The sequence below is a fragment of the Lepisma saccharinum genome, chromosome 7 (genome assembly GCF_977018435.1).
Source record: "Lepisma saccharinum chromosome 7, izLepSacc3.1, whole genome shotgun sequence".
Classification (NCBI taxonomy): domain Eukaryota; kingdom Metazoa; phylum Arthropoda; class Insecta; order Zygentoma; family Lepismatidae; genus Lepisma; species Lepisma saccharinum.
Window position 1 is genome coordinate 15,016,595 of NC_139235.1, and position 15,892 is coordinate 15,032,486.

Consider the following 15,892-nt stretch of genomic DNA (forward strand, 5'->3'; position numbering starts at 1 on the left):
GTCAGTCAGTGGTGGGATTGGGGCTATATACATATATATATTGGATTTTTTGGAAATAGAGATGGTACTGAGACAAGAAAAAGTTCCTTGTTTCCTCTCAAATTTCGAGACGAGACTGAAAGCATGACGATACTTGATGTCCAAGACGACCTCGTTCGACACTTTGGTATCATATTTGAAGAAATTGCTTGAAATAAATTTAAATGACTGTGTGTCTTATCCAGACATACCAAGCGTAGATCTTATTGATTTTTTCAAATATTTTGTTCACTGTATTTGCAAACTTAATCCATTAGTGATAATTGCGAGCGTGTGATACCCGCTTTCATATATTCAGGATAAAAAAAAAATCCGTATTTTGATGCTTCGCAACATCGAAACAAGATGTAAAGCAGAAAAAGGTTATTAAGGAAAGTTTTTTTTTTTGTTTTCATGACATATTGTATGTTATGAATCTTTGAGTGCTGACACAATGTACAAGATGCATATACAGTAGAGCGTCGATTATCCGAAGTAATTGGGGGACATGGGTGTTCGGAAAACTGGTTTGTTCGGATAATCGAACTGTACATGTTTATTTGCCAAAAAGAAGTACTGTACAGTAAATTTATTCATAAAAACAGGCATCTCTTTAAGTATGTATTACAAAGTAATGTACAAAGGCAACTTTAGTAGGAATATATAGTATGTGGTACAGTTTATTAAACAAAAATATGTACATATTACATACGCATTTTGCATGAACAATACACACAGTACACAAAATTAACGTTTAAAAAAATCCTTTATTTTGGTCTGTCTAAGCAAGCCTACACGCTTACGAGCAGCTAAGTCACGTACTTTTTTCATTACAGATATCTGAAAGTGAGCGAGTACACAGTTCGGTTAAGCGGTCGTTCGGTTGACCGACGTTCGGATAATCGACGCTCTACTGTACTAAACATTTTGTTGGTCAGGATGAGATATCTCACATAGTAATTAAGGGGTCCCACATACACAGTGCTTTTCAAGTTCACTTTTTCACATAAACGAGAAATTGACATGTCATCATAAACAACACGCATGTATCTGCATTTAATACCACTACATATGAAAAGAATCCTTGGCCGGCTCTTCATATTGTCCACCAAAGATTGAAAAGAAAAGAAAAACTTTCGAGTGAGAGATCTGAAGATCTGAAGGATTTCGGTTTTGTATTTGTAATGATAGTACTTTCAGTGCTTGATGAGTATCATTAGGTACAGCTAATTACGCGTAAATTACAAATAAATGCTTTGTCAAATGTTTCACAAGTGTTCCAAAGATAGACCTCTTACGAATTTTGTACCCTCCCCCCCCCAAATGAAAAAAACGTTCCTGTGCCACTGCACATACCCATTACATTTTTCAGGAGACCGAGCTGAAGAAATTTGAAATAAAGGAAAATGTAAAATCGAAAATTTTATAACATCTTGCTATGTTGGGACCATCAAGATTGAATGTATAATGTGGGAAAATGTAAAATCCGGGAACGTAAAATTGGGGTTCCGCTGTATACAGCTATTTCAAATGGTTTTTAATATTTTTTTTTGCAACTTTTTGTTCTGGTTGTGCAGAACTTTCTCAAGCGAAGATAAACACACACACAACAAACAAACTTACATGACTTGAATAACCTAGATATAGTAGTTCATAAAATTTATGAATTGAGTATTCAAGTTTTCCAGTCAGGCTAATATTCATTATTTCAAATCATTTAATCACATTTTATCCTTTTCTCTCCACAATGTTGTTATAATAAAAAAAAATATGCATTTTACAGAGTACAACATTCCTTGATGCCAGAAAAGTATTTGTGATTAAATTCCAACCTCTACTCTTTGAGTTGAGTTGGTGTTTTAAGTCCACTTTATGCACAGTAAGGCTAATCGGGACTGGACCTACAGTTTAAAGTGAGATCCGAACCACTAGGTGCCTCCATCGGGTATCGAACCAGGGACTCCTTGATTACAAGGCAACAACAATACCACTGCACCATCAGTGAGGCCCTTCCAACCTGTACTCTCCAATAGCAATATTCACTCTCAGCATTGCTATGAAATTACTAAATTACATATTAGGTTACTTTCATGTTAAGCTGTACAAATGTGAATTTAAAAATTGCACATATTTATGTAAAATTGATAGAGGTATGCATATTTTGTTTTTTGGGAAACATGAAATGCGAAATACAGAGGTTGTTTCCAATCTGTGGTGATGATTTCAAACTGCACCTACCTTAAGACAAACCATGTCGCCACCATCGAGAGTGCTCTATTTGGTGTCCCTGAATCTTGGCAATTGATCGACAGCGAAGTTTACACTGTAGAAGACTGGCACGAAGTGTAGTCATGTCCAGCCTCAACTCTCCTCCTGATAGGCTATCCATAGGCCTTCAATGGTGTGGGGTCTCCTGTGAGACAAGGCTCGTTTCTGTAGGCTGAAGGTGCAAAAGTCCTATCGGTGAGGCATCAGGTGGCTTCACTGGAATGTCTGCGAAAGGAATGGCACGAAATCCAGTTTCTTCTGCCATTTGTTGGAGGAAGAGGCGGTTTGAGCGAGATGTGTGACTTGACGCCTTGTCTTGATGCACCCACACACGATTCTGGTCCCTCCCGTAGAGGTGGGGAATGTCATGGCGATAAAAGAGTGTCAGGATGTTAGCCTGATAATAATCGGAATTAACCTTAGTATTTTTGGCAACACGATGTATGGCCAGCTTGCCATTGCACGAGTATCCAGCAATAATCATGAAACCTGTGCCAAAACTTTCCTTACATTCAATGAAACATCTTTGAAAGTCCCTCGCACCTGTCGATTGATGAAAAATTGTATGTGGCTTGTGACAGTCGTCAAGATAAACATATGTCTTGTCCAATGTAACAACGAACTTCCACTTTTCACCTGACAGGTGCCACTCATAAAGCTTTCGACAGTTGGTGTGTTTTTGCAAGAGCTTATGAACATGCCCCTTGCGTCGCTTTTCCAAACACAAATCACGGTGAATGATGGTGTGCACACTGTCTTCAGTGATATTTGTAGCCGGTTTGCGATACTTCTCTGTGTGGCTGGATTCTCCCTGGTGACCAGTGCCCTGACTTCCCGAATTGTAGCTGGTGTGCGGCTAGTGGTAGGCGGGGGTTTGGTCTGTTTCTGCCCCACAGGAATCATCCCATGCCTCACCTTTCAACACCCGTGATGTGCCATTTTTGAACACAGTGAATCCACGCTCCTTGCACAGTTGTATAATGGCACTATAACTGTAGTTTATGTCGGAAAGTGCAGTTATGTAACCCTCCCAATATGCACTGATTTTCGGTGGCATTCTTTCCGATATGCACTGACCACACCTGTCACGCACAGTGAACGTCGAAGGTGCCCGCCCACACGACTGGCAACTTCGTTCTCTTCCTGCTTGGTGGTGCTGCACATATGCAATTTCATCATCATAGATCGGAAACAACCTCTGTAACACACCGCAATGTTCATTTTTCATGTTTTTGAAAGGTGTGTTTCCATACTCTGTTTTGTTATGAAATTAACTTGAAAGTGCGAAATAAATTTTTAAACATGAAATTTGGAGTTTATTTACCGATGCTGAATTACTGTGCGAGTTACGCAAATGCAAATCACGGAAAATTGATTAATTTTGCTTGAAATATTTGAGAAGCAGTTAAAACAGTCCGCCACTGGTGTGGGAGCCCACCCCATCAGGTTATATGAAAATCCCATCCATGTCCCTCATATCAACAAACTTCCAAAGCTCAAAACTTATTCAAACTCCGACCAATTTTCACTTAATCACCGTACAGTATCACAGGATACTAATTTGAACACTCGTGAAACCCTAATCTTGCTAACAGAAGAAAATAAACCCCATCAAAAAAATGACAATACAAAGAAAGAATAAATGTGTTAAAAGCTAATTTGAAATTTGTTAGTTTCCTTTTAGATCACCCTGTACTCAATTACAAATCAGAATACTTTTCAAATGTGTCTCAATTCACTATTAACATGAACACAGATAACTTTAGCAACTGGAGACAAATTCGAAATCAACGAAAATTTCTCCCTTTTTTTTTTCCTTTACTTTTCAGGAAAAAATCTACAAAGTATCAAGTCAAGTCAAAGTCTCCGTATTTATATACTACCGCGTCTCTTTTCCCAATTATGAACTCTCTATAAAACTTCGAATACGAGAAGGTTCAACCAGGTGATACTGAAATAGACAAGCGCACAGGCATAATAGAAATCAATGTGCTTATAGTTTTGGTACTTATCCCCTTAAGAGTTATGCAAGAGGACAAGCATCATTATCATGGTCACTTACTATGCTTGCGTAGCACACATTGTGAATAACTTGTTATCAACCCAAGGATCTTAACCCTCAATAGGAAATATATCAATTTACTTTGCCTTTCACTTTCCCCTTCCCTCCTGATGGGTTATGCAATATGATCTACAAGTATGCTGCTTTTGAGTGGTGAGTATTATACACGATAAGAATACTGAATCTCTTCCTGCAAAAGAACATGAAGATTAATATATAAATATATGAGGTACATTTGGAGGAATGAAAGTTACTAATGAACGGGAATGTACAGGTAAATTCTTAGTCTTTTACCGTTTATTGCATTCCTCTTAAACCAAGGTAACATTGGAAAAATACCATTGTACGATCACGTGATTACCTTATAAATCCTTATTTCAGTATGTAATTTACCAGCCGGCAACCTTACAACACCTTCTGACAGAATTTAGGTCAGAGGCAATAAAAATTTACATGACTATCATTCACAGAGTTTCCATTCAATATTCTTGATTAAACTTATGTACTTCAGTGTACATGCTGACAATAATTTAGTTATTTACTCAGATAGGCCTCACACATTTTAGCCAGATTACAACAACTTTCGCTAAAAAATTCTGTTCATAATATATTGTTACAAATATTCCTTTAGAAATCTTACAAAAGTTTATCTTTCTGAGGCCACGTAGGTAATTTCATAAAATTAAGAAAAAATAATGCCTTTCAAACTGTTCAACCAGTTTTCGCAGAACATTCACATAATAGCTTTCAGTTGGAAAAGCACTTTCTATGTGCCAATGTAAAGAAACAAGTCTGAGAATCACATTACGAAGAATGTTCATGTGACGTTATGCTTTCTTATTACCCTGTTTTTTTACATTCCACAGCCAATGCAAAATATACGAGTATTTATCTCCTTAGCCTTATTTACATTCGAACAGTTTCTATGATACATATTTTTGCATAAATCAGTTGCATAAGGCAATGCTTGCAAGATGGCGTCACTTAAACATTGTCGTTGATCCTGCATACACGTAACAGTTGGGCTGAAAAGTTCGTAGGCTAACATAGTAAAAAATATTTTTTTGACAAAATTCGATTTTATTATTCAATATAGTTGCCTTTGAGGGCGATACAACGATTATAGCGGTCATACAATTTTTCGATGCCATTTTTATAGTACGATTTCTCTTTAGCCTCAAAATAGGCCTCAGTTTCGGCGATTACCTCTTCATCAGTGCTAAATTTCTTTCCAGCGAGCATTCTTTTAAGGTCTGCAAACAGGAAAAAGTCACTGGGGGCCAGATCTGGAGAATATGGTGGATGGGGAAGCAATTCGTAGTCTAATTCATATAATTTTGCCATCGTTTTCATTGATTTGTGACACGGTGCATTGTCTTGATGAAACAGCACTTTTTTCTTCTTCAAATGGGGCCGTTTTTTCGTGATTTCATCCTTTAAACGCTCCAACAACCATATGTAATAATCTCAGCTATCTCGATCAACTTCACTTTACGATCATTTAAAATTATTTTGTGGACTTTTTTGATGTTTTCGTCGGTAACAGCCTCTTTGGGGCGTCCACTGCGGCATCGTCTTCGATGCTCATTTCGCCTCGTTTAAATTTAGCAAACCACTTCTCAATGGTTGATTTTCCTGGTGCAGAGTCCGAATAATGTTTATCAAGCCAAGCCTTGGCTTCAACAGTATTTTTTTCGCCAAAAAGCAATGCTTTATTAACACACGAAATTCTTTTTTATCCATTTTTTCACAATGACAAAAGCTGCTTCACTCACAATGCTATATCTCACGAACTAATTATCCGGCAGCTGTGAAATTTATACACGTATCTTTTGAAGGTTAGTACTAGGTAAAAATCACATGGATTTAATTCTAGTAACGCCATCTATGAGTCAGCCTACAAACTTTTCAGCCCAACTGTTACACCAACAGAACCGTATATGTTTCCAGTCACAAAAATATATCATTCAATGCACTCGATGAACTCAAACAGCAGTTTAATCTGCAAGCCAATTCACAACGGGAGATGGTACTATGTTCCGGGAAACTAGATAAGTAGCATCTGATCTCTTACCTATGTATGTGGGAATCAATGGAGATGGCAAAAACCAGTGGGCGACACTTTTCCTTGAAATCCGGCACCTACCTCAATAGATTTTTACCACCTAGGACTTCCAGGCATCTTCGCCGTCAGAGGGAATGCAATAAATCAGGCCAAATTGACCATTTGTCAACCTGAAATCCAACCAAATCGCAATCAACAATTTAACACCTCTTGTTCCGTGTCCATCTTTTCCCACCTTTCTCTTTTTTGTCTTATGAAACGTCCACGAATATAATTCAATTTCGATCAGAAATTTACTCCATTTTCAGGAAGCGCAAAATCATGTTTGCTACAACAAAGCACTGTTAATGGTGCACAACAAAAATGTGCTTGTCCAAAGACAACAACATCTTATATTAATACATTCATCATTCCATTGATGCACTTTTTACCAACTTGAAGAATCCCGACACACAAATGTTACTCGAGACATGTACCGAGATCTTATCAAGCTACTTCAAATTTCTATTTGGGCAGTATGTGGTAATTGTACCCCATCTATTGTTAATTTTGCAAACTACATGGATGATAAACTTTGCGAGCAAGTAGTCAGAGTTTAAATTTACCCACGTAAAATTATCAAGGTAAATTCCTTCTACTTACATTACACTGGGGAACAAAAAAAAGATTTTATTTTGTGGCCTAAAGTTTGATAACAGTTTCAGCACACAAAACAGATGTGATTGCCAATTGTATGATTGGTTCAGTTGAATTGACTCCAGTTATAAAAATGAACACAATGGAAAATGTAGGAGGTAAAATTACTCCACACTTTTCTCGGTAATATCAAAATTTGATAATGGGCTGAAATTCCCATTAAGAAACTTATTTATATATTTGTAAATTTTTGCTAGGCAACTTATGAAGCATTGCTAGGTAATATATCTCTTAATGTTGAATTTTGTAGTATAACTAAGCGAAATGCGTTTAATGTGAATACATTGGAAATATGAGTTCCTCACGTAGTAAGTGTTTCAATAACCCAATTGTTTTTTGCTATATATGTGGAATATATAGAATATATATATACCATCACAGAGAAGAAATATCACGGATATAGTGCGAGATTTAGTTTGCAAAACTTGTTTGGAATCACTTCGTTATTGGGGCCAAGGCGGATGAAAAGGTCTCAAATTGGGAGTGCCCATGACATGCAGTGAACCAAAAAATCATGTTAATGATTGTAATCACAAAAAGAAATATTAAATTGTTGTTGGTAGTTCATTTATATGTATGTCTTATGTATCCGCCATTTTGGTTTAGTTGGATTTATTTCATAAATTAGAGCCAATTCAGGAAATATATTATTATATCATTATTCAGCAGCATGAAATCGCCCTAAATTAGCTCTCAAACACTGTGCCGCAATTTCAATGTTCCCCAGTGTTATCATAATCATGGCCATATGATACGTCATACAATAATGGACTCCTTCTCACAAGAATAAACTTAATACTCTGATAAGTACATAAGAAGTTATGTACCCAGTGTAGTTTTTAAAGTCAAATTTAGGGTTATATTCACCATTTTAACACCAAAATGCCATTTTATGTACTGCTTTTGATTTCGAAACGTGCCCAGTTTTTGTACTGAAATTTTGAGCTAAATATTAACTTACGTTTTCAGGTGTACGAGAACTCTTTGAACAGGAACCACCACCTCCTCCTCGCAAGACGCGGGCAGAACTCATGAAAGACATTGATGCAGATTATTATGGCTACAGGGATGATGATGACGGAATACTGGTACCTATAGAACAAGAGGAGGAGAGAGAAGGTAAGATAATGATAACCTAATTTACAAATAAACAAATCCTTTGTTTTATGTTTTTGATGAGACTTAGAAAATAGGAAAATACAGGATTATTCACACAGAAATTCTAACTTGTGTTGTTATTAAGATGTGCTAATATGTTACATATGTGTGAAAAGAGTAACTTAAAAAGTCTGTGACCACTTCTCCCAAAATGGCTGCTACCCTGACGGAGAGGGCCTTTTGTGTTATGGAGTTTTCAAAGTCCCAGTGAGCTATTGCAGTGTGTCGCAAATTCAGGACCAAAGGCTTCAGTTAGCAGTCTTCAGCTCAGTATGGCAAGAGATGTTGATTTTCTTGGACTTCAGAGGGATGTTTCCCAGATCTCTTTCACCCATTCCTCCAATGTTGATGGTCTCCCACTGCTTTGCCTTTGCAGAAATATCCCATCTTTTTTAAATTTGGTCTTGAATTTGTGACGCACTGGGGTAACGAACTCAGCCTTTCAAAACTCTACAACACAAAAGGGCCTCCTCGATGGCACAGTGGTAGCATCGTCGCCTTCTAATGAAGTCGTTCCGGGTTCGATACCCGGTGGAGGCACATAGTGGTTTGGATCCCACTTTAAACTGTAGGTCCAGTCCCAATTAGCCTTACTGTACATAAAGTGGACTTAAAACACCAAATCAATCAATCAATCCACAACTCAAAAGGCGTTCTCCGTTGGCGTAGGAGCCATTTTGTGAAAAGTGGTCATGTGACATCAGTGGCAGGTACCTCAATCACAGGCGGTCACTGAAATAAAACTTTTTTAAGTTACCAAATGCACTATTGAGTGAAATTTGAGTGTATTTTTTTAAGTCAAGTTTATGCACAGAAAGACTAATAAGGACTGGACCTGCAGTTTAAAGTGGGATCCAAACTGCTATGTACCTCCACCAGGTGTCGAGCCCAGGTCAACAAGGCTACAAACTTACCACTATGCCATTGAGGAGACCCAAAATACAGTATCAAAATTGGAAAAAAATGTCTATGTGTCAATGCATTTGTAGCTTTGAAATTTTAGAAATTTCATCTCAGGAATTATCTTGGTTTTATGTTAGCTGCCCTGTTTTAAGTTTAAAACTAGTGAATGCTTAAATATTATCCTCTATATTGTTGTCACTAATTGCAGATTTTTGTTAGTCATTTTCTTTAACGTGGGTTCTTGACGATTACTACATATGTAATTTATTTGCAGCCATTGCTGAAGCAGTTGAAGAGTGGAAGGCCAAGAAAGAAGCAATGCTGGAAGGAAACGCGACTGCAGAGCCAGAAGAAGAGGAGGAAGATATCTACGCAATAGCTCCAGAGAGAGATGATGTAAGAGTTTGTACTAGGGATGGCAACAGAATCTGGATAATGGATAATCTGGATATACAGATAGTACAGATTTTATTAAGGATTTGTAGAAAATCCGTAGAGTGAAATACGAACACGACGAATAAAATACTATGTGGATAGCCCGTAAACTATAAAACTCTCCAGATAATGCACACATTTGAATATTTGGAAACTTTGGATAATCTATATTGGATATGTGGATAATCCAGGTAATTTGGATAATGAATATCCAATACCTGGATAGAAAATTATCCAATATCTAGATACAATTTTATCCGGATTTGGCCAACCCTAGTTTGTACATTATTGTTAAAAACTAGGGGGTAGGCAATCCCCATGCTGATGTATTGGTATTAGCCGATACTATTAGTATTGGTATCAAAAATATTTTAATATTCTGATGCATTTCTTTAATATTTTGAATTAGCTCTCTGGCAAGTTTTTATGCTTGTAATTGGAGTGGAATGCTCACTCACCAATATTAATCAATATTTTGAACAACTTTTAATTGTTACAATTTTGAAGCATCGGTATCAGTATTGGTGGAAATCGATAAGACTATTGGTATGTGTATCAAGTGATATCAGCTCATCCCTAATTACCAGACATCAGAAATTTTTAAATTTCCGCAGTTGTGGGCAACATCTTCACAAATAGTTAAAGATTGGTGGAAGTGGAATTACATATTGGACCTGCAAGGTTGCAAAGGCCCATAGCGAAGATAATGTACAGATAGTACACAAGGTTTTGAATCCCTCGCTGGATCTTTCTTCAGGGTTCTCCAATAAAATCACATGAAAAAGTAAAATGGTTAAAAATGGAAAGAAAAATTGTTTAAAAACTTCCTCATAGTGATCAGCTGTCTTGCATTAACAACACACGTTGCTGTCCACTGCCTGCAGCACCGGCCTTGCTCTGCATATACTACATATGCATTTCTGCCTGTTGACAGCCTCCTTCCCTCCTTCTGTTACGGCATTGAGTAAACTGAATTCTGCAAACATGTAAGAAATTACCAGAGCTAAGATTCAGTTGGCTGAGAAAATCATGCTTCTCTCTCCAGGCTTGTTGAAAATTTGCGAGTGCTAGGTGTGTGTTGGGGGGCCAGTGTGGTGGGAAGGGGAAGGGACGAATGGGGATAGATGGACATGGTTCAGAAAGTTGCCGTGTGGTTCAGGGTGAAGCCACTCACCACTTAGCAGACTTCTCCACCTACAAAACCACCATCAATTGCGCACCTCAGCAAAATCCAATATTTCATCCACACCAGAAGCCATCTAGAGTACCCGAGTGTCTATGACATCAATGCTTGTCCTGGACAACCTATTTTTTACCTACTGCTGATAATTCACAAACCAGGTAACCCAGGCAGTGTGTTCAGATATAAAACTTTCCCCGGAAGAAGTTCTGCTTTCCTACCACCTCCAGCCTCTTGGGAAAGCTCTGCCCTCATACCTTCGTGACAACAACCACTTTCTTAAGAAAGAAACCATTGTAGCCTCACCATGACCTTGAGGTGTAAACTTGATTGCCAGCTTTTGCTCCAGCCTGCATTGACTGACCTTTACAAGATATGACACAGTTAAATATTAGACAGTATTTTTTTAAAGATAGAAAATAAAAAGTGCATCTTATGGCCCGAGAAACATGGACACAAATTCTATTTTTTATATATGCCTCTTTATCACATGATACCAGTAACTGCAAACTATCTCAGTTTTACTCTGCCCATTCTTAAGTATCTACTAACATTCTGAATCACTCTACTTGACAAGGTAATATTACGCAGTTCCTCAATTAATGTGCATAAAGTAAGATTATTACTTAAAATGTGCTCAAAATAATGTCAACCTTCTCAAATTCTGAATTCTTGTTTCCCTGGAAACACATTGCTCAACAATTATACTGCAATTCTTACCCATTTCCACAACAATTATACAACACATCCATTTTGCCAAAACAAACATGGACTTATTTAAATGAAATACGATAGTTAAGGTGCTTACCCTGCAGTTAAACTCTTAGTGTCGTATTTCAGTTAGTGGTCTGTAATATCATAAAACATGTCATAATTACAAAATCATCAATACCTTTAGTAACATTGCTGTCTTCAAAATTAAAACGTATAGTTTTACTCAATGGTCCGTGAGAAGCAACTGAAATGAATCTGTGAAATCTTAAGTACAAATTGTTTAATTAATAACCTGTGGTGCATCAACCTTTGAGATCCAGGCCTACCTCACTCCCACATGCCTCAGCAGAGGTGGATGGTTATCCAACCAGTTACAGGATGATGTGTGGTCAGCACCACGAACCCCCAGTCATTGTAGGTTTCCTAGCCGCTATGCTACTCACTGGTAGCTCTACAATTTCCTAATGTTGGTGGATGGCCACCGGTTTCTTACACTGGCTGAAATCTCAGGAGAAAAGTTGTTATGCTTCCCCACTGGAGACTTGAACCAGCATGCATCCTGTAGCCCTAACCCAAAGTCTGTTGCCTGAGACTGCACGGCCACAGTGCAGGACAAAATTGTTTAACTAGGCATAATTATACATGCAAATTTGAGATGGGCCTCTCCATGCACTAGCATCTGGTGCTGGAAATTTAAAACCGAGGGGCATTTTGCTTTAACCTAACATATAAAGTGTACTGGACAGGATAATGTAAAATCAAGGAATACAGAATTATGTTTTTCACTATATATATTTACATATGAAGTATTACATTTAACTTTTAGTGGACAGGCAGAAATATGTCTTTCTGCCACACGTAAGCCACTCTGGACACCTAAACGCAGCACCACATGGCAGCAATTATTGTGTCATTTCTTGAAAACTACACATGATCCTGTCTATTTTGTTCATTTGTATACATATGAAATTATGACATATTTGAACCACAAAACAATATATCCATTGTTACAATTACTAACAAACATCGTTTGAAATTGTCTTTATTTTCGCTCACAGTATTACAAAATGGGCTCTAACTGTTTAACCATGGCTAATATATTTCACTTTTAGATGTAATAATGAAAACAAAAGAACACGTGCACAATATTCGACAATTAGGGGACCAGTGGGCAAAGGCTCAATTTTCAAAGTTTCCCAAAAATTACGACTTTCGCAAATGCTCCATAATTTCCGTTTCTTTTTAAAAATTGAGGGACAGGCATTACATGCCCTCAAAGAGTGGTCTTTTGTTGTGCTTCCCTGCAAATGTGGTTCATCGAGCATCCATAGGGCCAATACTATAAGTGAAATTCCAGAATTTTTTTCTGTAAACTAATAACACTGCTGCTCTTAAACATTATTATTTTTCCCCGAGAAGTATCAGCTTATTTTCAGTCCAACTGGTCATGGCTGTAGGAATTTACCACTGCTACATACTATGTTTTCTTGTTCACTTTGGTGTATTCTGCTGGCCAGAAGGGTGTGCCAAATACATTTTTTTTTTTTGTAAAATTTATATATACTTCTTCCTTTAAAGTTTTAATTATTGTGAGGTACAACGTATAAATTCCACCTCTACTAAAAGCCCCATCCTTCCAGGGAGAAAAGAATATTTTGTCTATCTTGAACAATAAGTTCTCAGGCTATGATTTTTTTGTACATTGCGGCAAGTTTGGAAAATGGTAACACTGTTAAGTCTTGCTTCCATGTTAATAAAACATTAAAATACTGACCAAGACAGAATTTATTGTATAAAAAATATATACACTAAAAAGGTAATGTTTCCACCCTCTAACAGGGTCTTCTTCAGACGAATATTCACACTAGAATGATGAAAATTACAAAACATCATCATACTCCCAGACAGGGTCAATACACAAAACAACATGAAGGCACCAGTCCTTATCTTAGAACATTCCTGTCAGGAATAGTGTATATATTTTTTATACAATAAATTCTGCCTTGGTCAGTATTTTAATGTTTTATTAAGTTTGGAAAGTGGAAGCCTGATAAGTTTACACTTTGGAGAAGCAAGTAAAGGTTAAGGCTCGGCTGGACGTTTGGCCGACACCAGGCCAGTTTGTTTTCAAATTTTCCTCTCATTTTGAATATCTGCTATGGCTATGATTTTCCAAAATCTGAAAAATTACAAATGTTTAGAATTCTTTCTAGAGCATTCGTGTGAATCTTCGTGTGGTTTGATTTTTTCTTTCTCTAGATATTATAACAACTCGTTTGAACCAGTTTCCAAATTCAAATACTTAGGAGTAATATTAACAAATGAAAATTATATTAAAGAGGAAATAAAAAGTAGGCTTGATTCAGGAAATGCATGTTACTTCTCTCTTCATAAACTTTTGTCTTCTCGTTTAATATCTAAGAAACTAAAAGTTAAAATATACAAAACAGTAATTTTGCCTGTAGTATTCTATGGGTGTGAAACGTGGTCCCTTACATTGAAAGAGAGAACATAAATTGAGAGTATTTGAAAATAGGATCCTTAGGAAAATCTTTGGGCCTAAAAGGGACGAGGAGACAGGTGAGTGGAGAAGGTTACATAATTTGGAACTACATAATTTGTATTCATGTCCAGATATTACTAGAATAATTAAATCAAGAAGACTTAGGTGGACAGGCCACGTGGCACGAATGGGAGAGGAAAGAAGAGTTCGCAGGATTCTTGTTGGGAAACCTGATGGTAAGAGACCTGTAGGAAGGCCAAGACGAAGATGGAGGGACAACGTCGAGATGGACGTAAAGGAAATCGGTAGGGATGGAAAAGAGTATATAGAACTTGCTCAGGATAGGGACAGATTGAAGGCCTGTGTTGCTGCAGCCATGAACCTTCGGGTTTAAGAAGGCTAGTGAGTGAGTGTGAGTGAGTGAGATATTATCAATAGTTCAGTAGGATTGCATAACCACATCACTAGGGCTCGGAAGTTGAAGACCCGTAAATTGCCCCAAAAAAGACCTAAAAACGGAAAAAAGGACGTATAAATGTGATCCAAATTAATTAATAACTTCAGTTTTAACCTCCCCACCCCCTCCCTCTGCGCGGCAACTTGAGATCTTTGCAGGCGTGTGCTGTCTGGTCGTATACACCGTGCTGAAAGCTTCAAAACAAGATAAAGTTGCCACTTACGGCGCGACCTTCCAGACAAGTTACGGTTAAAGGATCCTGTACCGTACCTGCTTCGGTCGTCCAAAAATGTTTTTCTCTCGTTTCAGGGATCGGTTCAAGTATATTTATTTCCTTTTTTTTTTTTTATTTCTTTACTACAGAAAGGATGTTTAAGAGGTGATGAACTGGTGAAGATTCGAATTGAGAATGGGCAGTAAAAATGTAGTCGAAAGAAGGTGAAGTTGCAAAAAGAAGCCGTTAAGACCTAAAAAAGGCTAAAAGAAGACCAATAAGCCAAAAAAACGCCGAAAAAGGCAAAAAAGGACAAATAAAACCCACCTTTTTCTGGCCTACAATGACCCAAAATGAACATATATTATATTGGGCCTCGTCTTCGGACACTAGGGAAAAAAATGATTTTTCCTGAACTTCCGAGCCCTACACATCACATTACAAAGGTCGATCCGAGCCTGAAGTAAGTTAAGGTTAAGTAACATGTGTACAATAATGCTTGAAACATTTATTCATTCTTCCATTAACAGTCTGATGAAGAAAACATCGCCATTGATGATGCGTTACAGCCAAGGTTCATTGCGCATGTTCCCGTTCCATCACAGAAGGAAGTGGAGGAAGCATTACTGCAGCGAAAGAAACAAGAATTACTGGAGAGATATGCAAGCGAGCTTTTAATGCAGGAAGAAGAAGAGGCACGGAACTTGTTAGGTGTACAGTGATGAAGTGGCAGCAAAGACATTCTTGGGGAATGCTTATTCATTCATGAACTCATCATCATATTCAGATATATATATATATATATATATTTATGTAACCTGATCTATGACATTTTAAAATCTTTTTCATGTGTGTGTAGAGTAAGTTCTGTATATATTTCATTGTGTGTTTGTGGAAATGTACAATTTCCTTAATAGACGTTTGTAATAAAGTGGTTACTTTTTACACCTTATCCTTACATCTTATCCTTTTTTTTAGAAAATTGTCTGTTGCCTTAATAAAATAGTAATAGTAACTTATAACAATTTCAGTAAAAATGTACTAATGATGGTGACACCACATAGTATGTTTGTCAATAATACCTTCCATATTCGTGAACAGGGTGTTCTTTTTAAGTGTCCCTTCATCAATTTCATGTGATCATCACTATCCTGATCATCGTGATTAGATAAAAGTAACAGAAAATTGATGCTACATGACACAAATGCAGGTACCTTCC

The 15,892-nt window shown here is 37.2% G+C and overlaps 1 protein-coding gene across 3 annotated transcripts in view; it reads left to right on the forward strand.

Annotated features, from left to right (window-relative positions):
• Window positions 1-15,625, forward strand: part of LOC145990144 (pre-mRNA-splicing factor ISY1 homolog) — a 36,424-nt gene extending 20,799 nt beyond the window's left edge. For all 3 annotated transcript variants that reach the window (XM_083125809.1, XM_083125808.1, XM_083125807.1), the window contains exons 6-8: window positions 8,079-8,228; window positions 9,445-9,566; window positions 15,204-15,625. In XM_083125809.1, the coding sequence (XP_082981935.1) occupies window positions 8,079-8,228; window positions 9,445-9,566; window positions 15,204-15,395 (464 nt within the window). In that variant the 3' untranslated portion in view covers window positions 15,396-15,625. The remainder of the gene's footprint in view (window positions 1-8,078; window positions 8,229-9,444; window positions 9,567-15,203) is intronic.
• The last annotated feature ends 267 nt before the right edge of the window (window positions 15,626-15,892 follow it).